Source organism: Columba livia, chromosome 3 (genome assembly GCF_036013475.1).
Source record: "Columba livia isolate bColLiv1 breed racing homer chromosome 3, bColLiv1.pat.W.v2, whole genome shotgun sequence".
In the NCBI taxonomy this organism is placed as follows: Eukaryota; Metazoa; Chordata; class Aves; order Columbiformes; family Columbidae; genus Columba; species Columba livia.
In genome coordinates, this window is record NC_088604.1 from 8,833,439 (window position 1) to 8,858,897 (window position 25,459).

A 25,459-nucleotide genomic window follows, 5' to 3' on the forward strand; every position below is an offset into this window, starting at 1 on the left:
CCTAAAATCTAGTTAAGAATACAGCTTCAAAACTCCCAGATTTGCAAGCACTGGCCAAAATGCTTGCATTTTATCCCAAACAGCAATCATTCATTTTCGTTCAACCAAAGCTGTCAAAAACTCTATATGCAGTCTTGTAGTGAGACTCTTACATACATGCCAAATGCCTGTATAGCAAACATCTGGCCTCACTTCTGTTCCATGGCGCTGCCAAACCATAAGTCCACCAGTTGTTTTGTTCTTGTGACTTTTATGTTTTTTTGTTCTCTCTGCTGTGCCTCAGGTCGTTGTTCTTAAAATGAAATCATTAAAACAGGCAGAAAGAGCGGAGCAAGGAGGAGTAAGAAGAGCTGTAGCATCTGAGTAACCTTCCAGCAGGAGTAATTTTACTAAGTATTTGTGGTACTGCTATCAGTCAATCACCACAAGTATTATTAGGAAGCTAAAAAAATATATATATATAAACTGCATACAGCAAAGAATATTGGCACAGAAAGAAGGAAAAACACATATGCTGTTCTCTAAACTACAAGTTCAGTTTACTCAAATGCCCTCAATATCAATATAAAATATATTAACATAAAAAAAGGGAGAAAGAAACCTTGCTGTTCCCCTACTTTGCATTCATTTTACATCCGTACTTCTCCGAGGCAGCAGATCAGAATGGTGCATTGCCTTCCCCTCAGGCCAAGTGTAATAAACAGGCAGGTGTAATATAAGGCTGCGGTGTCTCAGCTCTCCTCCCAAACAATTGATCTTCCAGGCCTACGGTGCAATTCAGTCCCGGTAGCTCCCTTCACATGCCTCTTTCCTGATCGGTCAATTGTTTGAAATCAAGCAGAATTAAAGTGTTATTTTTATTTGGGGGGGTGGGCGGGTGGAATTATATTCACCAGTGACTGAAGTGAAACTAATAAACTAATTTCCCTTTACTGCCTCGGGCAAAACAGAAAAATTCAAGTCTATGAAAGAAAGACTGCAGCTGTTTCATCAGTCTGTTGCCCAAACGCGCTTGCAATTTACTATCTTTAAATTCAATTTTTGTTCGCAGGACAATTTTGGAAACGGAACACAACAAAAAGAAAACAGCAAGAAAGGCAGTAGTGAGGGAATCTGACTCTGCAAGACAGAGAGAAGGAGAAGAGCACTCTCCTGTTCCTTGGAACAGAACATATTCCTCCTGCCAGTAGCGAATTTATCCAGTAGATGTCAACACCAGCAAAAAATATGTGTAAAGCCAGCCACAACAGCAACAGTAGTCGGCTGGTTTTGGCGGGGGCAGAGTTAATTTTTTCCATAGTAGGTCGCATGGGGCTGTATTTCGGATTTATGCTGAAAACAGTATCAATAAAACAGGGATGTTTTAGTTATTGTGGAGCAGCACTTACACAGATTCAAGGCCTTTTCTGCTCCTCACCCCACTCCACCAGTGAGCAGGCTGGGGGTGCACAAGAAGCTGGGAGGGGACACCGCTGGGACAGCTGGCCTCAAGTAACCAAAGGGACATTCCATACCATATAATGTCATGCTCAGTATATATTTTGGGGGAAGAAGAATGAAGGGGGACATTCAGAGTCTTCCCAAGTAACTGTTACACATGATGGAGCTCGGCTGTCCTGGAGACGGCTGAACACCCACCTGCCCATGGGAAGGAGTGAACGAACTTGTTTTGCTTTGTTTTCACATGCAGCTTTTGCTTTACCTATTAAACTGTCTCTATCTCAACCCACGACTTTTCTCAGTTTTACCCTTCCAGTTCTCTCCCCAAACCCACCGTGGGGTGGCGAGCGAGTGGCTGTGTGGGGCTCAGTTGCTAGTCGGGGTTAAACCACGATATGTTGTCACTTCCATTTACAGGACTGCATCAGAGGTTAGTTTAATATTTGGAAGCATCGCACACTTATCCTCTACTGTCCCATCCCTGCACCTCCCAGCATGGATCGAGCCTGGCCCAGCTGTCAATAAACATATGTGGAGCAAAATAATTTCAGTTTTGCTTCTTCAATAATTCTGTCTGGTTTGCTGGAAAATGGAAAAATTGCTCATGAGTATGCAATTAGTTTCAGATTAGATGGGAGCAGAGTTTTCAGAGGAGGAGCAGGGAGAAGGGTGGGCAAAACACTATGCAGTGCAAGGTGACTACTACGAGCAAAATCTTCATGGTTACTAAATATAATCTGAAGAGGTCTGTTCCCTTCTGACCTTTCACTGCATGGTAGAGTAATGCAATGATTACATGGATTTCGCTCTTTCCTCAAGAAGCTTCTCAGCCTACAACAGTGACCTGAGATTCCCACGGTGACCCCAGGTCAACAGATACTTGTTGTTCCTGTAAGGTTTTTTTCTTTTGTGCAATACACCAAGGACAGTCCGTTGTGAGCCTTTTAGTGTTATTATCACTCAAAAGACTGAATTTGCTGACAAGTTTCAAGCATGCAAAAAAACCAAGGCCATTGCTGTTGACACTTTTAAATCTACTATTAAGATCTGACTGTTTGAACAGCTTGCGTGTGGAATCTGAAGTACAGATTTCTGTTTCCTTTTTGTTTATTTTCAGATAAACCTTGTGTTTCTACTCTGCAATGTTTGCATTTGGCTGCTGAGCATGCAGTAATCGCATACATTATATGCATTGCTTAGAGACACTTTGCATCGCAGCCCATCAGATTTTTTTTTGATAGATGAAAAGAGAAGGAAAATAACAGATCATTTTCCTGATTGATTAATCTTTCCTCACATTGCCATTTCCCCATAAACACAAGGAGGAAAACCAAAAGTATGTTGTGACATCTAATAGCAAGATACTGAGGCAGTTTATTTTATTACTGCTACAAAACTTGCTAAGGAGTTTGTTTTCACAGAGATCTAGAAAATGGCAAGGAGACATAAATGAATATATTACAGAGACTTATCACTTTGAGCAGTTATTTCTCACATGTAAACCTTACAGCTCTTAAGAGAAGCGTACAGCCCATGTAATAGCAACAAAGTAGTTGCAGCTTAAATAATCAGTCTGGCCAGAAATTTGGGCTCTTTGAGAAAGCAAAAACAGTGGCCAAAAGCCAAGACTGTGAATTACCATCATTTAAGCAATTCTTAGGTATCAACAGAAGTGGGCAGGGGTAGATCAGGCAAAGGTACTGCACTCCCAGTAAATAATCCCAACAGATGACGGCACATGAGAGAATCAAATCACAGCTCTAAACACCGGGGAAGGGCATGAAACACAAAATCCAGCCCCATGTGTCGCGAGGCACCAGCAGCACACCCCGTTTTGGGAAGCCGCGTCCCGCTCCACAGCTCTGAGCGCGGGCACCAACTACCCAAGACGGAGCCACAAATAGTTTGGAGATAAGATGCATATCTTATGAGGCACACCGGAGCTTCGCAGCCTTGTATGAGCAATTCTTTTAATTGCCACCAACATTTTCTCTGAATCCCCGTCTCAAAGAAGCAGTGGAAACTTTTGATTTGCGGTGACACCTTGATTGCCGCGCGGATGAGTCACTGCACCATTCCTGTTAGTCTCATGAATTTATATATATATATATTATTTTTTTTTTAAGGCCAAAAGGCACAGGAGGCTGTTACGATGGCTCTGTGAACAGCACAGCCCTCTCGCCTCATCGAGCAACCTGCCTGTCTGACAGAAATAGGGACTCGGTAAGTCACACATAAAATGATAATGTATGTCTAAGGTTGGGCACAAACACCTGAACAGTTCCCTCAAAAAAAAAACCCAAACCCAACTGATTATTTCAATTATGTAGTTAATCTCAAGTGGGAAGGCTGCAGGGCTGGTGTCTGCAGGAGGAGGCCAGAAGCTGTGTAGTGCCGCTCACAGCTGGTTCCAGATGGTTCCATGATGGCCATACCACAGAGCTGGCCCGTCAAGCAAGACAGTGGTGCCTCTGTAAAACATTCCTAAGAAGGGGTAAAACCACAGCACAGGTGGTGAGGAAGGAGGAAAAACGTGTGAGAAACAGCCCTGCCGATATCGGGTTCTGTGAGGGAGGTGGAGGAGATGTCGCAGACACCAGAGCAGAGATTACCCTGCAGCCCATGGAAGCAGATACACTGCAGAGCCCATGGAAGCAGATACCCACACTGCAGAGCCCATGGAAGCAGATACACTGCAGCCCATGGAAGCAGATACCCACACTGCAGCCCATGGGGCACCTCATGGTCCTCTCCTCATGGAGAGCAGCCCATGCTGGAGCAGGATCCTGGCAGGAGGAGCCCATGGAGGACCCACACTGGAACAGGCCGATCCCGGGGGACTGCAGCCCATGGGCGAGAGGGCTGTGCTGTTCACAGAGCCATCGTAACAGCCTCCTGTGCCTTTGCCCTCAGTTCCAGAAGGACAGGGAACTGCTGGAGAGAGTCCAGCGCAGGGCAACGAAGATGATGAAGGGAGTGGAGCATCTCCCTTATGAGGAAAGGCTGAGGGAGCTGGGGCTCTTTAGTTTGGAGAAGAGGAGACTGAGGGGGGACCTTATTAATGTTTATAAATATATAAAGGGTGAGTGCCATGAGGATGGAGACAGGCTCTTCTCGGTGGCAAACAATGATAGGACAAGGGGTAATGGGATCAAGCTGGAACACAAGAGGTTCCACTTAAATTTGAGAAGAAACTTCTTTTCAGTGAGGGTGACAGACACTGGAACAGGCTGCCCAGGGGGGTTGTGGAGTCTCCTACTCTGGAGACATTCAAAACCCACCTGGACATGTTCCTGTGCGACCTCACCTAGGCGTTCCTGCTCCAGCAGGGGGATTGGACTAGATGATCTTTTGAGGTCCCTTCCAATCCCAAACATACTGTGATACTGTGTGTGATACTGTGATGGGATGGACCAGGCAGGTCATGAGGGACTGTATCTCCTGGAGGAACCCGTGCTGGAGCAGTTTGTGAGGGCTGGTGTCCCCAGGAATGGACCCATGCTGGAGCAGGGAAAAAGCACGAGGAGAAAGGAGCAGCAGAAAGATGTATGGATGGACTGTGACCAGGGGGGAGGGAAGAGGTGGAAGAGCTGGGAATGAAGGACTGAAGTTGAGCCTGGGAAGAGAGCGGGGCCAAGGGAAGTTACTTTAACTTTTCTCTTTGTTTCTTACAGTCCAACTCTCTTTTAATTGGCAATAAACTGATTTTCCTTGAGATGAGTCTGTTTTGCCTGTGACAGTACCGGTAAGAGATCTCCCTGTCTTTTTCTTGACCTGTGAGCTTTTTCATCTTATTGACTGGAAAGGCTGAGAGCACTGGGCTTGTTCGGCCTTGAGAAAAGAAGGCTTAGGGGAGACCTCCTCACCATGTCCCAGTATTCAATGGGTGGCTACAAAGAAGATGGAAACTCCCTTTTTACAAGGAGTCACACGGAAAAGACAAGGGACAATGGGCACAAGTTACTCTTGGGGAGATTCCAATTGGACACAAGAGGGAAATTTTTCACCATGAGAGCAATCAGCCATTGGAATAATCTCCCCAGGGAAGTGGTGGATTCCCCAATGTTGGACACTTTTAAGATTCAGCTGGACGGGGTGCTGGGCTGTCTGTCTAGACTGTGCTTTTGCCAAGAGAGGTTGGACCAGATGATTTCTGTGTTCCCTTCCAACCTGTTATTCAAAGATTCTGTGACATTTTCTCTCCCAACAGGAGAGGCGATTGAGGAGGGCGATTGAGAAAGTGGCTGGATGGACACTGGTCACAGCCCACCCAACACAGCGAACAAAGACCTGCAGCAAAAAAGAACTCATTTTTTTTCATTTCCAGAAACTCCCAAGGCCATTCACACACTCATTCTCTGTAGCAGTGGGAAAGAGGGAGAAAAAAGACTTAATATTTCTGTATCTGCGGTATTTTAGTGTATTTATGAAAGACACCATGGGGAAGACCTCCTACATTATTACCACGACTGGGCTTTTGCTTTATTATTTGCTTTGAAGACACGTGCTTTATTCCCAGCTTCTTACAAAATTTTGCTCCACTCTTTGTATCACTGTATTTTTGCCTATCCACTTGTAAATAATTTCTATGATGATGTGAGTGTATGATGAGCCGCTTGGAATGATCTTCACAGATGGAGTGCTCCACCAATTGCTTTCCTGAATAAAGTACCTATCCATTGCATTTCCATCATCTTATAGGAAAGTAATAACATTCACCGAGGATAGATTAGACATACACTTCGAAATAATGCCTGTCTATAACTAGATGTCTTATTTCCACCATTCACATAATGGCCCCATTACATTCTTGATTACTGTGGCCAGGCTCAATAGATTAATTTCTTCAGAAGTTTCTTCGCATTTTTTTCTTGATTAGCACAGAAGTCCAACTTTGCCTATTTACTGAATGCTACGATTTTCAGAAGGTTATTTTCAATGATCCCAAGACCGTATCTGCTAATTCTTTGGAGACAGACTCTCCAGTGCATTTCATTCGAAATTCTTAATAGGCAATTTTGCAAGATGCCCCTTCTTCTCCCGCGTTGGTCTGCATTCCCAAAGTTAAGAGTTTCGACAAAAAAATTTCCTACACAAGGTTATCCAGTTCCTTGTATTTTAATACAATGATAAGTATTTATGTGGCACTCTTCGTCTTCAAAGCACTTTACAAACATTAAATATTTAATGCTCACGGCATCCCTCTTACTCTCAACCCCATTTTACAGGTAGGGAAACAGCCTCACAGGTTAAGTGATTTTGTTTCAAGTCACATCACAAGTTACTGAAGGATGTGAGACCAGAGTATATGAGCTCAGATATTCAGTTCCTACTCAAAACTAGACCAGTCTTATTCTTTCTCTTAAATAATAAAACTAATAACAAAAAACTTTGCTCTTGTTCAGGGATAATTTATCTGCCCCTTTGGAGGTTCAAATGCAACCTAAAAAAAATACCCCAAATGAAAGGCACCCCAAAATGATCCAGGAGGGCAGCTACCAGCTTTGTAATCCATATTCTCCCTTTCCAGTGTTCTAGAGGGAAATGCACAATTGTACATTATCAGAAAATGGACAGTATGTTTTTCAAGCATTTATATACAGCCACACACACACGTATGTATTCTCAACCACTACCTAAACCGTGAACCTTCCAGCCAGAGAAGAATTTGCAATTTAAAAACCGAAGTCCGTTTCAAAATGGCATCACTAAAGAGCTTTAGTATTTGATAAGAAGATTACAGTATATTCAATTGCACACAGCAAAAGCCTTTTAAAATAAAGTGCAGGAATAGTGAAGCCAGGCATTTTCAACAAGATAACAAGAAGCTAATCGGGCAGTGGAAAAGGTGCGCCCTGCTGCAGGGAGCATTCAGAAGTCAGTCAGGTTTCGAAACTCAAATAATGAGTGAGGTTTTTTTTAGCTTTAACATTTTCCATAATCCAAGCGGGAGGTCTAAACACAGGCTGTATGCAACATGAACTGTATTTCCCTTTAACAGGCTTCTATGGGAACAAATGCTCAGTGTCAGGCTGGTACTACACGTCCATTTAATTCAGCTGAGAGAACCCTCCTGCCCCTGAAGAAAGCTCATTTCTTCTCTCCATGGACGCGACTATAGAGCTAGCAGATAATATCTGGCCCTCACTCATTATTTATACAACCACCTAATTATCTCCCAGAGACTCCCTGTTTTGTAGAAGTTTCTTTTTGCAAATGTCATTAGTTGGCAGAATGGAAAGCCAAACCCGGCCCTGGGTACCGTGACGGCGAGTGCCACATCCCAACAGCCCAGACCAGAGCATCCCTCGTTAGGACACGTGGGAAGCGGCGTGGGAGGCTGCACTGAAGCTTAAAGAACATGTTTTAAATAAGCACCAAGGCCTCATATCTGTTCTGAAGCTGCCTGTTATGTTGTCAGGGAATACTGTTTCATAAATTGTATTTACGTCACACGAGAGACATGCTCCTGGCGTTACACTCGGGTCTGTTTAAGATTTTCTTGGGAATCGCACACACACAAGATCAAAAGTAGGAAAACACACTTAGAGTTCAAGAGAAACATGGTACGGGTAGAAGCCAAAGATAAACAAAAAAATCCCCCAAAAATCTAACTGCATATTGCACAATTTCCTCCTTCGTGCCATCAGGTTCTTGCTGCTTACATTGCTCCACCCTTACCAGATCCAGACACCGTTGATACTCATTTAACTGTAAAATCTGAGGAAATCTTCAAGAGCTGTAGTTACTGCTCCCCTCCTGCTGATGAACTGAGGATGGAGAGAATATGGACTAAAGCTAGAACAAGCCCTCAGGTAGGGAGAGCAGAGCTCAGACACTATATCGACACGCAAAACCCCTCAGAGTCTGCAGGAAACCACATTCTTTGCTAATAAAGCTATTTAGGTGCCCAATGTCCTGCTGTCATATAAGCCAAAAGGAACATCATTTGGACATTTATCACTGCAGGAACACTGGAAATTCCCAGTTGAGGCAAACACTGCCCAAATCCCACGGTGTCATGTCATGAGCCCCTCATAAACACACGGATGCTCTGAGTTGAGCACCGATGGGAGATAATACAGCGTGGTTCGTCCTGCCAAGGGATCTGGTTTCCAGCTCAGCTCTGTATCTAAATCAAGCATGGGGGATTAAAGAAATGTGCTGGGCTCAGAGGTTTCCATGCAGGAGCTGGACACCAATGCACCTACCATGGCTACGTTCCACACAGCACTGGGGCTGAAGCTCCCCTTTAGGTGGGACCATCTCTTATTTAACTTCAGCTTTACACTGAAGGCAGGGAGCGGGTATAATCCTCTGCTCTCTTGAGATGTCTTGTGTGACTCTGGGCTCAGCTTAACAGAGTGTTGGAGCTCAACGGAGACAGATAAGAAAAACAACCAAGGACGCGCCAACGTAGCACCGTGTCCCCGGCTCCACTCACAGAGCTGGGGGGCAGATTCATCCAAACGCCATATCAAGCCAAAGCCCACGAGGGAGGACACTGCTGTTTCTGCTGCCACCACTCTCTGGGACTGAAGCCACCGCAATTTAGCAAGGGTTGGTTTTTGTTTTTTGTTTTCTTTGCCATTTTAAGATTATAGGATTTACACAGACGCGGGTTAAATATTTTGAGGCACTGCCGCAGAACTGCAGAGTGGAGGCAACACACACGTATTATGAAAACTATGTCATTATAACATATAGCTTTTCTGTTATAAATTACACGGGCCAGCTAAAGTACAGGTTACAGTGAAGTCTAAACAAGTCATGTTGTGTCAGTAATGTGCATATGGAAGCAAAAAGAAACAACAATCTCCCTGTGGAGATACACTTAGCAAAATGGCCAAGATTAAATTCCTTGTGGAGGGGGAGCCAAACGCTGTTCCTGAAGTCACTGGGTTGTTCTTTTGTTGTTGTTGTTGGTTTTGTTTTTTAAATAAGAAATACAACTCTGCAGTTGTCACAACTATGGAAATATCGAATAACACTGAATTAAAGCCCTTTTGAAGAACGCACAAAACACAGCTTGCTGTTATTGTCTTTCTTTTAAATTTTGAACCATTGGCTCTCTGGAGCAGCCAGGAAAACCTGCCTGTCATTCACTTGCCATGCAAGCCATTTAAAAGGCACCATGCCCATCCCTCCACCTCTATAATTTCAGAGCTCGGGGACAGCTCAGGGCTCCTTACCTGGGCAGGGTTTCTCCATTTTGTCTCATATTCACCATTTCTCCTTCCACCACATGCCCCTGTTCAGGTCCCTTCCCTCTTTATTTCATGTCACACTAAGAATCATCCAAGACCAAAACAAGACTGATCCAAACGGCCAGTTTGCAAAACTTCATTTTCTTTACTTGGCCACTCTTTTGGACCTTGCTTTTTCCATCTTAAAAATCCCTAAATGAAATCATTAGGTGAACAATGCACCTGACGGTACCAATAGTTTGCCAAGCTGACACCCTTAAAAATAAAGAAACGACTCGTATCCTATTCTCAGATGTAGAGAGGAGAAAATAGAGGTGAAGAAGCAGGTGGGAATTTAGTGGTGATGAAATGAAAGTGACAAACTTATAATTTATTAAGCTTCTATGCATGGTTTCACCCCAAAAACAGGGTGGGGGGGAAAGTTCCCTCCTAAATATGGTATTTAGCAGAAACCTTTAAGAGAATCAACAACCCCTTTCTCTCTCAATTCAGCTCTCTACTGCTATCCCCTCACAGGAGACGTTCGTTTTGGACAATTAATTTTATTAGCTTAGAAAGGAAAGTTTCAGTGGCCAGCAGGAAAACCTGCCAACCCACCAGTCATTTCTATTTGCAATGGAATTCATGGAGTCAAACCCCGCAGTGCAGTTCCAGGAGCGTCCCTGCCACATCCCAGTGCCTTGCTGCAAAAAAACGGGCCAAAAGCGGCGATTACCATTTTGTAAGTAAAAACAAAGTATTAGCTCTCAGTAGAACCATTTTAAGGCCGGCATACATTAATTTCTTCTCTCCTGCATTGCCTCTGCATACCCGCTGCTGGCAACGTGACAACATATAAGCACTGAATGTTGCGCTTAGTAGCTTAAGAGCTCCAAGACAGATTGTCATTTTGCTCATTCTTCCCGGGCCAAAATGTGTCTTCCCAGGAAAAGAAATAAATAAATCCCTCTTCCCAAAACAAACACAGCCCCTTTCCCCCTCTGCGGTCGCCTTCAGATTTCAAGAAGAATTGGAGTGGCACCACCCTCGGAGGAGAAAAAGGAGGGAAACGCGTCCTCGGGAGGTTTTTCTATTCAAGTCATAGAGGCTCTCCCCGAGACAGTTTTTTGCCAACTCATGGAGAGTTTGGAAAATGAAGGCAAAAGCCTCCCATTTGACTGAATTCAATGGGAAGGCAGCGCGGCGCATGGAGCACCGGGGCAATTTGCTTTTGGCAGCCGGTTTCGCTAAGTAGGTGGGCTGCGTTCGGAGCCAATTAGCGGGTGACGTTTCCTTCCTTAGGTACAATGTGCTGCGACACATCTCGGACTGTTCTTCCCTCCCGGCGTCTGTGTTTACCGCGGCTGTTCATTTTTACTGTTGGCAAGGGGGATGTTTAATAAAGCAGGCCATTGCCTAGCTACAAACAGGGTATATTATCCTTTGGTGTATGTACACATATGGTATGAAATAGAATGCTGTTAGAAGTCAAAGCAACTCCTGCCAGAAAATGTTGACGGCAGCGGTGTAAAAAGAGGGTTGGGGCGTGATGCGGTTCTCTGTTTTCTGATACCGAGGGGGAAAAGGGGAGAGAAAGCACGGTGGGTTTAAATCTGAAGTTAAAAGGGGATCGTAAGAGTGAAGACAAAGGAGCAATAACCAGACTTCAATACTCCCCATTCCCAGTTCAAGGCCTAAGCTTTGTTTTGGCTTGTGCTGCCCTACAAATGGAGCCAAAGAGGTTCTTGATCCAGCTTTTTATTTCCCGCAGTGCTAAGCTACAGGAATGTTCACGTCCAGGGTCTGCTTTAGTCCCGTCTCTAATTAAGGTAGTTTATTTTCTCAAACATGCTACCTGAGACCTGCTGATGTCACTTCAGGTCATGCAGCCATGCTTCAAACTGCTTTCTAATATTCCTAATAGTGCCACAGCGATATGTTCAGCTTATTACTGTTACCGAAGCTGTAGGGTCATGGTATTCTCTGCAAAATACTTCTGTAATGGAGTGGATTAATTTAATGAATGCCATTTACTGCAGCAGAAGTGACAATGATTTGATGTTTTGTTACAATTAAGACTCATTAGCCAGTGACTTTTTTCTTAGTTGTCTGACACCATAATAGATATAACACATATCAGATACAAAAGTTCTGAACTTTCTTCTAGTCATTTTTAATAAACATGAAGGAAGTGAGAATGGAAGTCTCAGCGTTCGGCTGCTTGAGGGACGGCACCGACACCTCCCTGCACCAGCTGTGGCGAGAATGCAAAACCGCACCCGGCTCCTTGGAAATCGCCGGATCATCCCGGTATTTCAGCCTTCAGCCGAACTGGAAGTTTAACCCAAGACATCCCATCACCTGCTCGAGATGCAAAAAGGCTTCTGAGAGAGAGCAGGCAGAGCCAGATCTCGATGCTTCGCTTTTAACAAGACGGGAATCCTGCATCCAAAAGCCTGTTTGTGGGGTGACCAGTGAGCCCTACATGAGATGGATGGAAAACTCAAACCTTGTTTTAGTAACGATCCTTCCTTCCTCAGCCGGTGTTGCGATGCTGAGGAACGAACCACACATGCTTCCACTCGCACAAACCTTTTTGTTCCATGGGAACACAACAACTCATTTGCTTTTCCCGAATCTTGAATAGCAGAGCGCTCAGAAACCGAGACAAAAATCCCCTATTAAATAAAAAAATACATCGCCAAGAAAACAGTATTGGTCAACCAATGTCACTGGAGTCTGGGTTTTCAGACTACAATGAGTCAAAAGCCAAAATAGCATTTTTGCGGATGCAGCATCCCCAGCATTGCTGGGGACACAAGATCAGGCTCAGCTGTGCAACCTGCAAACACATCTTACTCAGCAGAGAAGCGAAGCCACCAAACCTATTTAATCGTCCAAGTCAACAGCATTTAAAAACTGGACTGCACAAATGGTATATATATATATACATATATGTACACATATACATTATAAACTCCAACACTCTACAAATATTCCCCAAATTCCCAGAAAGACCCACAAATTTAAAAGATTTCACTTAAAAAATAAACCTAGGCATTCATTGAAGGAAACGAGAATCTCAAACAGAAATTATGAACCATCCCTTTAATATTTAACAATGATACTTTAAAAAAATATATTTTCTGAGTCACTGGCTCCTTTTCTTTAATCAAAAAAGGAAACCTAAAATTTTTAGCTTTTAGTTAAACCTAACTCATAATCTGGTCACACTAGGTGCTCTATGGAAAATCATTTCAGAATACAAGGTTGTGAGTGAAAATAGTTCAGCAACGGCAAAATGAACACCCCCAAAAACAGGTGTAAAGGAAATACGAAAAGGCCCTTGTTTGCCTCTGAAACATAGAATAAGAAATGCCCCAAAAGTATAAAAACAGAGGAATAAAGAAAAATAATCAATACCATATCTTACTGTTCTTGTGCAAATTCAGCACCGTTCCCTTCCATTCTGCCTGGGACGGACACACGGGCACTCAGCAAGACAGACGGAAAACCACGCTGCATTGTCAAAATTTCCAGCTGATGCTGCCGATGACGATGTCTTGATCAACAGATCAAGTCATGGCAGCCTTAAGGTGTAAGAAGAGAACAAAAAGTAGGAGAGAAGGAGGAGGTGACTCAGCAGGCAGGACTGGAAGCCCCAAATCAAGACGTTTGACAGTAAAAAAGCATCACGGGGGGAGCTCTTTGAAGCTTCCCGCACCCTCAGGCTTCTCCGGCTCTTCTGGGCACATCTTTGGTAGGAAAGACTCTCCCTAAAACTACTGGTAGAACCTGGTATTTAGACGCCACTGACTGCAACCTGAAAATGAGCCATCCATGCAAATTCCCAGTTCACTCCCACCTGTACGTAATCGCTGTGAACTCCCCCACACAGATGCAAACCTGAGCAGCGATGTGCTAATGAATGGAATACAAAATCTGTTTTCCCCTTCTATTGTAGAGGGAGGATAAAAATCACACTGCTGCTTCCTTATCCGATGCCAGAAGTGTTATAACCCCATGAAAATCACTTGAGTTAAAGATAAGCTGGGAGCTTCAACTTTATATTCATTTTTATCAAATCCTTGAAACTGCTTCATGGGGTTTATTTTAATAGGTATTTCTACTAACAATAATAACCCTCCTTATCTGTACTAAAGAAGAGAAAAAAAAGCAGATTGCATCATAAATCTTAGTCATACCAGCTAATAATCTTCAAAATCATCCTTTTAACACGGATGGCACCTGTTAAGTCAAAGCACTTTTTTCCCTGCCGGTTTAGGAATACGGTCTCATCCCAGCTCCCATTAGGAAAATGGAAGGTTTTCAACAAGCCGCACTGGCAGCTGCAGGATCACAAAATCCTTCAAGGGGCTCCAAAGCCGAGCTGTAAGCATGACACTCCTTATCTATAATTAGGGAAAGGGAAATAAAATCTCTAAAATGCTCTGTTTAACCCCTCCAGCCCCTCACTGCAGGGCTCTGTCCCTGGGTGCTTCTAATAACAGAGTTTCAAGTGTCAGCTGCAATGTAATTTTGTTTATTAGAAGCTGAAGAGTTATGGCAATGATTATGTCAAACCTGAACTACAAAAAGGACCACGTATTTGCAGTCTTTTTACATAAGGCACACTGATAAACATCATTTATTTCGCAATTGCCCATGATCTGCCATACAATGTACCTTTATATATATTTAAGGCAATTTTATTCCAAGACATGCACGTCTGATTTCAGTGAAGGGTATGTTTTCCAAGATGCATTAAGGTTTAACTAAATTTATTTTTTAAAAGAAGAAGAAGTGCAACTTATTACAACAATGCAAACTATTATTGTCATAACAATGTAAAGTACCCATGGATTTAATACTACAAATGCTCTATTCATCACAATCTCATTTGGCAATAGTGTCATTTCACGGTATTTTATTATACAAACATTTCTCCAAGAGCGATGCCATCTCACAGAAGAGGTGCAAAAACCAGGGCATTTTCACTCCAAAGTATCTGAATTGTAGCTCTTTATCAAATTCTTTGAAAATAAATACACTCACTCCACTAGCATTTCATCCTTCTTCCCACTATAGTAAGGATGCAAAACTTTCAGCTCTACAGCATGGAATAAAACACAAAACTAGAGTAAATTATCATCTAGTGACCTGCTCAAAGTCACCAACTGTGTCATGGGCAGAACAAAAAGGGAGGTTTGAGATGCTGACGTGGGCCTGCGGTCCAGCCACTGGCCACACTGCTCCTCCAGCTTTTAGACACCAACAGCTGTATTTTCATTAGCTACTTTTAATTAATGGACTAGCAGAATAGGACTAACATCAAATTCTTATCTGTAATGGGGTGACAGTGTATATGCAGCTATAGAGGTGATATGCGACGTTATAAAAACTTCCAGTATTTCGATGGTTCTCTGTGAGACACTCAGTACAACTCCAGATTGTTACAGACAACACCCATCCATCCCCTCAGCATCCACCACGTTTGCTCAGCCCTGCTACACCCTAACTACAAGTCACCCCAACAAAGAAAAGAGTCTAAGCACAAGGGAGCAGTTTAGGAGTGATTCTTTAGAGTCGGCAGGCAAGTGGTAACTTTCCATTGCCTATCGAACTTTCTGATGTGACAGAGTAGTCCAGTATCGCTCTGGCATAAATCAAACCATACCATATAAGACTTATTTCAAATTATTCAAAAATATTCTCCACCATCAGAGAGAAAAATTGGATCACGACATATTGATCGCGAAGTGAATGCAAATACCAGAGTTTGAAAGCATAAACTCCCATGTATCTTCTAAACGCACCTTTTCAAAATCCTGGGTTTTTAATAGTTTAGGCACTATGAGCTATAGTGCTTAAACTCTTAAACTGTATGTTCTTACCGCCTTTCTTCCAGCCTTAAACACCACTGACATCCCTCTCACAGCTCGGCCATGCCCTCCCATCCTGCAAAACCTTCCCGAGGGCTGCAGCCCCCAGGTCTCACCTTGGGGGACCCTCACCCCGGTCTCACCCCGGGGGACCCGCACCCCTCACCCCCCCTCAGGCTCCACTTCGTCCCCGTCTCTGCCATCTCCATGCTCTCCTGCGCTGCCCTTCTCCACGCTTCCCTCCTCCAAATCTCCCTGCGATCGCGGAGCCTAGCAACGTTAATCTGTCACTCATTTATCATTTCTCAAGCTCGAGATACACAAATCCGCTTCCCTTTGTCCGTTTGGATCATTGTGATTCCATTTTATGGTCTCGATGCCTCTTTTCTGGTCCTTTGCTTTATGGGCTGTTGTTTATTATTATTTGCCTATCTGGAAGTTAATCTCTCTGAAGCCGGAGTCCTTGCCGCTGCCTCCCTGCGTTCAGCGTGCAGCCGGGCGCTCTGTCAGTGCTTGATAAACCATTTGTCATTCAGGCAGCGGATAATGCGGCTGCACACATGTCCATTTTAGGCGGCGTGTACTAAAGTATTGAGAATAAAAGTGTTAAAATAGCACTGAAAGGTTTAGAAATATATGTGAGGTTTTTCCTCCACAAGAAACACAGAAGGCAGGAGTTGCATCACCGGGCAAGGCCTGGAGAGGTATTTAAAACTTGCAGACCCTTTCAACAAGGGCTTCAATGACCCTGGACTGCTGTAGACATCCTCCTTTCTCCAGCTAGACAAGAATAATTAAAAAGTCTTCAATTCTCTGTCTCTCCTTTCTTGTACACACTATAAAGCCAACACCTCTCTTTGTTGTCCACCCGCTATCAGTGCTCGATTTAATGACGTGGTTTGGAGAGGACAGGTGTTAAGGACTAAAGCAGAACAACAACCACTTCTCCATCTACATCCTGGCAGCTGCCTCCAGGTTAAATAGAAACCTCCCGTTGGTAGAAATAATTCAGTTGTTCTCTCTATTCTTTGGACTTGCCACGGTGTGTCACATCTCTGCCTGAGGGATTATTCTTCCTCTCACACCACCTCACCTGCTGTCTGAGGTGGTCAATATTTACATGTTAAAATCTTGCAGAGAAGACCACGGGCTCCTTGCTTTAATTCCTGCACTGTGGGAGAATTACAGCTCCATTTTGGGGATTTCTGAAGTGCCAAAACAAGGAATTTTCCAGAAACACTTGTTGAAGATCTTCCCCGGAGCTCGGCCTGGGAGAAGCTGGGCCTGAACCATGCTTCCCCTCAGCTTCCCCTAGCAGCCAGTCCAGCTAATGGCTTTTTAAGATACTTCTAAGAACAAAACACCAAACAAAACCCCTAAATTCAAAGTAGAGGCGGGTAAAGCAAATGACGTGTTTTAAACAAGCTTGAACTTGAGTGGCCTGGTCACTTTTCACAAGGTGCGTTGGGATGGCTATGGGTAAACGCTGCCATAAACCAGGATACAGCCAGAGAAAACAAGTAACTTCATTTTCAGTGATTTCAGGTGTTATGAAGTTCTCCTTGACATTGTTACCTACAGGCAGAAACGTTCCCAACAGAGGCTGCGGGGAAAGTACTGTGGGGTCTGGAAATAAGGGAGGCTAGTGCAAGACATTTTGTATTGGCCGCCCATGGTTTCACTAAGCAAGACACTGGGATTTCATCAAAACACGATACTCAATACATTCAAATAATTAAAAAAAAAAAAAAATAATAATGTCTTGCCTTTGCGTTTTCCTGTTTTGTGACCATCTGAGAAAAAATTACGAGGAGGTCCAAGAGTGTTTTTATGTGCTGCTGACAATTTACCTGAGGGAGTGGAACTGCAAAATGTTTGAGACAGGTTTTTCAGTTAATACATTAGAATTAGTACAGAAAAAACCATTTCAAAATAAACAGCCTCCCACAGTTATTACTGCTGCACAAACTTATTTGGACATTCAGATTTCAAAACCAAAGTGGTCAGGTTTTTTGTTTGTCTGGAAGGTGGGTTTTTGCTACCACGATATAGGCTGTATTTATTCTGAAATGAAGGCCATCTGCACACAAACTTGCACAACAATAATTAAACTAATTTCTTGAAGTCCAGTTTAATTACTTTGGTGACAATATCAGCTTTCAGTTTTATAACTAATTAAAAATGAAAAATTTACCCTTTAAACAGCTCTCTCCTTAAAGTAATTTTAATTTATAACAGGCACCCAGTTTGAGTTTCTAATACGTGTTAGCTATCCGCTTCTGCCATAGAAAGACTTTAAAAACGTCTGCCTTAAACAAAAATACAACCTTCCCCTCATGCCTTTTCACAGGATCATTAAATTACCCCGTTTTACTTTGTATCTATGACATTCCCATATATTACAACATACATCAGGGTCACTCAGAGTGTTGGATGGCCAGTCTCGTGTGACATTTATGTGAGACTGAAAGCTAAACAACAAAGCAAATGAAGAAATAAAAACACAACGCATATAGAGCTTTATCCTCCTTGCAGGTTTCACCAGACAACTGGAGTATAAAAACCAATTTGCTTAATTTTCTTTGAAATCTGAAGCCAAATTCTGGTCATTTTGCAAAGTAAGCCCCGAAGTTTTCACAATAATATTTTTTTCCTTGTGAAAACTATAGGAGTTTATGGTAGAAGGGTGTTAAATTTGGTTTGTGGAGCCTGGATGCAGCTTTGGCTATAACAAGTCTGCTTCTTTCTCTGTATCTCACAGTTCCTCCCCTCACTGCATTAAAAACGAGTCCTCATGCTACCACTGCACTCTATCTATTACATGTATTTTGTCCAAGTGTTGTAAAAGTTATACTGCCATTTCTGATCTGCTGAAAGTGTTTTTTCAGTTTCTTCTCTTCAAAGTAATTTTATACTGACGTCTCAGTTAGTACTGGTGAACGCTAGGGTAGGAGAGAAAGGCTGGGGAGCAGGTCTAATGTATGCACATCAGTTTTTAAATAGCCTTTTTTTTTATGTTCCCTGAGATGAAAACGTATGCAGCTTGGCTCATGTAGGAAAGTCACAACATCCCACAAAGTCTCCTTCCCCGAACAGCTGTGCCGGCTCAATGGAAACCTCAAACTTTATCAAGGTTAAGCACTGCAAGGAGGGAGTTTGGTGACCTCTTCAGCGGCTGCTACAGGGATTATTTTGCAGGACCGTCTGCCCTCGCCCTTCTCCATTGTATCAGTGTTTTGCGCTCAGTGTCCTTTTGGGCTGTCATCCCTTTGTTGCTCCTGGCACGCTGAGTCCCACCTTTGGGCTACACCATCAGCACTCACCATCTCGGCACAACACCCCGACACCCCTCACACCCAACACTCCCTGTAAATATTCAAGAACAGCTTGTAAGAGGGAAGAACAAAGCAAATCTCTCCTTCCTTCCAAAACATTTGGTGCCACGCACGTATGGGAGACATGACTGATGGACAGCATGCGGCTGCTCATCCTGCTCATCCCTCTGAATAATGGCCTTGCTGGGTCTCATCTCACGTGTCACCCTTTGCCACCATCCAGACCATCTTTCCTGCATTATGCTCTGCACACAGGATACTTGGAGTGAGTCCAAACGCTGCTTTTACTCTGTGTGCACACACCACCTAACATAAGGGGGTCTTAGTCTATGACCCTATCTTGGGGGATTTCCTGTAGGATTAAGTAAAAAATAAATATAGTAAATTATTCAATTGTCTACTACTAATAAAAAAATGTTAAAGAAGAGCAGATGACACTTTTCTCTGACTCTTCTGCACAGCGTTGTTACCATTTTCTCTGGACTCAGAATCCATTCTACAGTCAGAGTTTTGGCTACTCCAATTCCACCAGCAGCTGACTGAACACAGTGCTGTCGGCTCCACACCTAAATTCAACTTTGTGCTGCTCCACGGCATTAAACAGCTGGTTTATTTTACCTCAGGAATCTCTGTGTGTCTGTTGTGGATGGAGAGACTCATCTACAGTTTCCAAAATGTGCTGGGATCTCCCCCCAGAAAAAGAAAACCAAGAGGAGCCAGAGAGCTTGTGGACCACAGTGCTTCCCACCACAATTCTCCTTGGCGTTCCATGGGAAGGCGAGACATTTGGGATGTGACAGCATGGCACCCAGAGGGCTGAGCTGAGCTTTGGGTGAGAAAATACTGAAACACAGGACATTCCATCTGACCGTGAGGAGAAACTACTTCAAGGGTGCCAGAGCCCTGTTACAGGCTGCCCAGAGAGGTTGTGGAGTCTCCTTCTCGGGAGACATTCAAACCCACCTGGACACATTCCTGTGTGATCTGCTCTGGTGAACCTGCTTTAGCAGGTGGGTTGGACTGGATGATCTCCAGAGGTCCATTCAAACCTCAACCAGCCTGTGATTCTGTGAAATGGAGAGTTGGTCTGATACTCAACCCCAGCACCAGCAATTCTAATCAGAACTGAAATTCAAACACAACTGCAACCACTGGCTTCCTCAGGAAGAGCTGACTTGTATCTGGCTGTAAAAATATGCACGTCTATTCATCTCTGTATTGCCAACCAACGGGAGCACAGCCACCTACACCATAGTTTTACCCAAACAACACCAAGGTTTGACTTTTTGGACATTAAAGAACCATCTCGGAAGGAAGAATAGCTGCCAGCCAACATACACCACAGCACAGAGCAGCCATGAGGCCAGCATCGTCCTACCTTCAGTGTGCCAGGCTAAAGCAAAGGAGAACAAAGATTAAACCTTTAAAACCTTCTAAAATACAATTACTATCTGCCATGTGTTAAATTCAGTTCTGTCGTGTTTGGTTTTCTCTTGTATGAAGACAAACCCCCAGCAATATGCTCTAAAGCAGAACCAAACTCCCATCGCTTCTGAGGCTTCCTACAGCTTGTTAGGTGTCCTGCTTCAAGGGGAAGAATTTCAAACCACAAATAACTTACTGCACTGTTAAGTGCTGAAAGTATCTAAGTGTTGTAGGCTTCTAGTCTAAACAAAGATGGTATAGTTCCTGTCTTTGAAATAAAGTTAAAAAAACCTAAAAAAAAGTGGAGCAGAAACTCACACAAAGTGTGTCTGTCTCAATACTACACACTGTGGCACCCAAACCAAATTCAGAGTTACTAAATAGATTTAATATGCAGATATTTTCTTTAAAACACTGGGAAGTGTGCACACAGATTATTTTTTCAGTTTCTTAAAAGTAAGCATGATCCTAGGAGAACTACTGATTAGCTGTTTTATTTCTGCATTTCACTCTGCTTGGAAAGTACACGAGCCTGCTCCAATTCCACTTATAAGCAGGTTCAGTTTTTGTCTTTTATGCAATGGCATGGCTCTACAGCCATTATTTTTTTTTTAATATTTAATGTAGCTGAAGTGCCACAATATAGAAGAGGTTTCCAAACTGAAACAACAATTGTAAATATTTTGCTAAAGGAAACTGGAGGAGAGCCCTCCCTCAGTCAGAGAAGGCATTTCTTCAGTATGTGGAAAAACCATTGAAGTCCAAACAAAGCATCTTCCATTGGGTCAATTTTTCCATGTTGCTAAAAATTTGTTTTTAAGGCATGAGTGGGAAGAGGAACTTCCAGCGATTAAACCTAAATTTGGAGGCCAAAATACTGTTCCAATACTCCAGCGCAGGCATTCGTTTGCCTCCCCCGCCAAAGGAAGGAAGCCTTTGCTGGATCACACGCGAAGGCATCACTACGAGTGAGAAAAGCAGAGTTTCTCCAACCTCAGCTTACACTATTTGTGAAGAAGAGGAGGGTCACTGCAGTTCCTGATGCATTCCGCAGACGCTGGGAGGGAATTACACCAAAGATCACAGCATCTTTTGCGGGAACTGTATCCATAAGTCTGGATGTAGAAAAGCTTGAATTGCTGCCACATCACTGGAACGACCTTTGACATGTGGCAGTAGCTGTTAAACTCCAAATCATTTATTTCATTAAGCCTTGGGAGTCACAGAATCACACACAAGACAGAACTGCTGAGGCTGGAAGGCACCTCTGGAGATAGTTTAGTCCAGCCCTGCTGCTCAGGTCACCTACAGCAGGTTGCCCAGGGCCATGACCAGCCAGGTCTTTGAGTATCCCCAAGGATGGAGACTCCACAACTGCTCTGGGTAACCTGTTCCAGCATTTGACCCTCTTCAGAGTACAAAAGTTTTATTTTTAAATGGAATTTCTCACATTTCATTTAGCACTCATTGCCTCTTGTCCTATCATGGAGCATCACAGAGAGGAGTTTGACTCCATCCTGCTTACTGCTCTCAGATATTCGTCCACCATGCCAGGATCTCTCCTGAGCCTTCTCTTCCCCAGGCTGAACAGTCCCAGATCTCTCAGTCTCTCTTCCTACAAGAGATGCTTCAGTCCCCCAGCCACTTCTGTGGCCTTTGGCTGGACTCACTCCCGTAAGTCCACATCTCCTTTGCACTGAGGAGCTGAGAATTGGACCCAGCGCCTCAGATGGGTCTCACCAGGGTTGAGTAGAGGGGAAGGATTGCATCCCTCAACCTGCTGGCAATGCGCTTCCCCAAGAGGCCCAGGAGATGTTGGCCACCTTCACCACAAAGGCACATTGCTGGCACGAGGTCAGCTTGTTGTCCACCAGGACCCCAGGTTCTTCTCTGCAGAGCTGCTTTCCAGCCTCTATGGGTGTGGGGGTTATTCGTTCCCCAGGGGCACACCATTAGTTTTCAGTCTACACCCCCATCCATTTATTTAGCCCATACTTCATCAGCCAGTCTTTGAGGACACCAAAACCATGCCCAGAACCGTAACAACACTTGAGTATTTGTAGGACCACACTTAAGCCCAGGTCATGGCCTTGTTGAGTTCACTGTAGTGTTGCAGCCCCTGATGGGCAGGCATGGCTCTGCTATATCTCCCAGTGGAAATCGTCCAAAATTAACATTTCGCTGGCCAAAAGCGAGCTGCTAGCAACGTGGACCTGAAATCAGAAAGTTTCCTTTCAGTTGAGTACGTGCAAACAGCTGAGTTCGGCCGCACCGCCCTCCAACATGAAGGGCTGATTCAGCGGCCTAAACACAGGCATTTAGCACCATTTGAGACCCCCCCAGGGTATAAGAGACATTTTCAGAGAGTCAGCAAAGAAAATATGACAACAGACCTCCAGGAAACCCATATCCATCTGGCATGGCAAGCTGGAGGCACGGCGGGAGACCCCGAGGCATCTGAAATGGCACTGGATGCCTGTGTTGAGCCAACTGAATTGAGACCCAAGCACGCAGATTCAGAAACTTTATCCATTTATTTACTTCAAATGCTCTTATAATATTTACAGGGTGACAGTTCCACTCCACAACCACATGGCTACCAACCAACAACCCCAGCTTTCACCAACACATTTTCAGCACCAAGTAACAGGAATCCAGGAGACTGAGCAACAGCGACAACAAATACACCAAATATTGAGAGTCAGTTAAGCATCCTGAGCTGGGTCCTCCAACACATTCTGCTTAAACGTGTTGATCTCTCATCAGCTTTCTGCCGATCGTCTTTTGAGCGAGCGCCGTGGGCCACCAGCAGGCCCAGCAGCCCATACTGTGGGTATCTGTGACTTGTGATTTTTTCCTCTTATTCCCTTCAGGAGCAAAAATCATGGAAACTCGTAACACGATTAGTGTGCTACGCGCCGGGTAAGTAATATTTATGAGCTTCGCAACCTCGCCTTCAAGGTAATACACATCTCTACATTCAGAAACCATGGGTCTATCTTTCTTTTTGTTTCTGCATTTTTAAGGCGAAGCCATTTCTCTGATCTCATGGATAACATGGTTGTACAGAAAAGGAGAAGGTGCAAAGGAGACGTGAGAGGGCAGAGGAGGAAGGAGGGAGGTGTAAACTGCAAGGTAGGAGCTGCAGGAACCTCTGAAACTGGCACTGCCCTTGAGAAAATGCAGTGTGGAATTACATCTTAAATAATTTCGTAGGTCTTAGTTAGAGACATATTTTATCAGAGTATGATTTAGAAAGCAGGCTTCTTATGGAAGGACTGTGCCTTCCCCTGTAAAACACACACTAAATGTGTTGCTCCCAAATTATAGTATTTGCATCTCAGTTGCATGAAAAGATGGGGTTTTTTTACTACTCTCCTGCCTGGAGATATTTTTCCCTTCCCCCTGGTGCTTTCCTTTTAATGTAAACATTACTCGAAATTATAGCAGTACATATGAACAACTATTAATTAAAAGTGAGGAAGATTTATTGCATCAGACAGCACTGCTGTAACGGATCTAATAGCAAGAGGGATACGGAGCACAATGTGCTGCAATTAGCTGCTCAGTGCCTCTTAGATCACAGCCCTACACGTTTCACAGGCGTCGCGGTGGGCTTGCAGCTCACCACGATTTGGTTGCTTGCCTGTGTTTCAGCTGTACCTATAACATAACATCATGATTTGTGAAAAGGAGTCAGATAAAAACCCAGTCTCAGAAGGCGGCTGCAAGAAAACACATCCCAGTGATGCTGGAGCTTTTTTATTCGGTCGTGTTAACTCTTCCACTTTGAGTTAGAAGGCATTAGCAGCGGGGCCGGTGGTTTCATTACCGGGGGTTTCTCAGCAGCGTTACCCACGCTGTGCCGCCCAGAGCTATGGAAGATTCGCTTTGAGCTCAAGTGACAGATGCTCCTGGTGCAGAGCGTGGGGCTCCGGAGCCGCGGCCCTGCTGCTGCTGCTGCTGGGAATTTGCAAACAGCTCCGTGCGCAGGTAATGAGAACGCGGCTGGCACGGGTTGGCGAGGCTTTTTACTACGTTCTCGGTGCGAAACTACCACAAGATCTATCATGAGGTTTTAAGCAGCTCCAGTGCCTGCAAACATATAGCGGGGCTGGCACATAAAAACAGTTTTCTCTCGGCAAAAGGCAGAAAGTACCCCAGCGTGAGGAATGCTGTATGTACCACCTCAGGGAGAGCTGTACAGCAAAACTCAGAAACAATCACCAAACTCCATCTACACGGAGCAAACCAAAAATCCCTAAATTAGGTATTTACTAATCAAACAAAGAGGAATTCAGATGATGCAACCTTTCTGATTATATCTCATGGACAAAAGCAATAAGCCACATAGAAAAAAATCAATTTCCAAGATTAAAAAAATGATCAATTCGAGTCATTAGCAGCAGCTGCTTCTTTAAGACAGATAGTAGGACCAAACTGAGACCAAACTCATTACCCAAATGGTTGCCTATCAACAATGAAACAGCAACAGCCTGTTGTCGGTTCAGTTCAGATCTGCAGCTAATGATTTGGGGGTAAAGAGCTATCAATCTGACGACGAGTTCATTGAGCCGTTCTTTGAGAGTCGTGCGTGGGGGGAAAGAAACAAAAAGCTATTTCTGTTTCTAATAAAAAACAATGGACGATATTTTCTACAGCTGGTTTGTTACCGGTGCATTTTTCCCTGATTAACGCCAAGCGCCGGGAAGCCGGGACCTGTTTCCAACCTGTGTGCTCACGTACTTACTGCGGTTACAACTCTGAAGCTCCTTTTCAAGTGTAAGAAAATGTCTGCACATATGCGAGGCGAAGAGTTATTAATTCTTCACAGGTTCAGCTTCGCTATTTTAAAGCTCACACCAGCTTCGAGCTTGGGCATGCTGATGGCAAATGAGAGTTACATTTCTAATTATCTTCTTCCTTACCAAAATAAATAAAATTTACAGATGCAGGGCTATGTATGCACAAAAAAGATACTGCTATTAAGAGACTGGAAGGCTGTGCTAGAACACCCCTAGGCAAACGAAACAATTCTTTTCTCATCCCCCTCTCCTCCTTCCAAAGACCTTCCCATTTATAGCCTGTCACTTACAGACACACTTCCAGCATTTAAAAATACTCCCCGTGTTTGTGGAACCATTTTCCAGAACAAAACGTTATCATTCATCAGGAGCAGAGCTGTTTGCAG

General features: G+C 43.9%; 1 protein-coding gene across 3 annotated transcripts in view; it reads right to left on the reverse strand.

The window, feature by feature from the left end:
• KLHL29 (kelch like family member 29) overlaps positions 1 to 25,459 on the reverse strand; it is a 419,493-nt gene that overhangs the window by 269,856 nt on the left and 124,178 nt on the right. Inside the window, exon 1 of one of the 3 annotated variants that reach the window (XM_065055771.1) lies at positions 13,050 to 13,663. The exons of 1 other annotated variant lie outside the window; for it this stretch is intronic. In XM_065055771.1, the coding sequence (XP_064911843.1) occupies positions 13,050 to 13,052 (3 nt within the window). In that variant the 5' untranslated portion in view covers positions 13,053 to 13,663. Of the gene's footprint in view, positions 1 to 13,049; positions 13,664 to 25,459 lie in introns of those variants that run through there. One more of the 3 variants, XM_005510118.4, reaches the window with a different exon arrangement.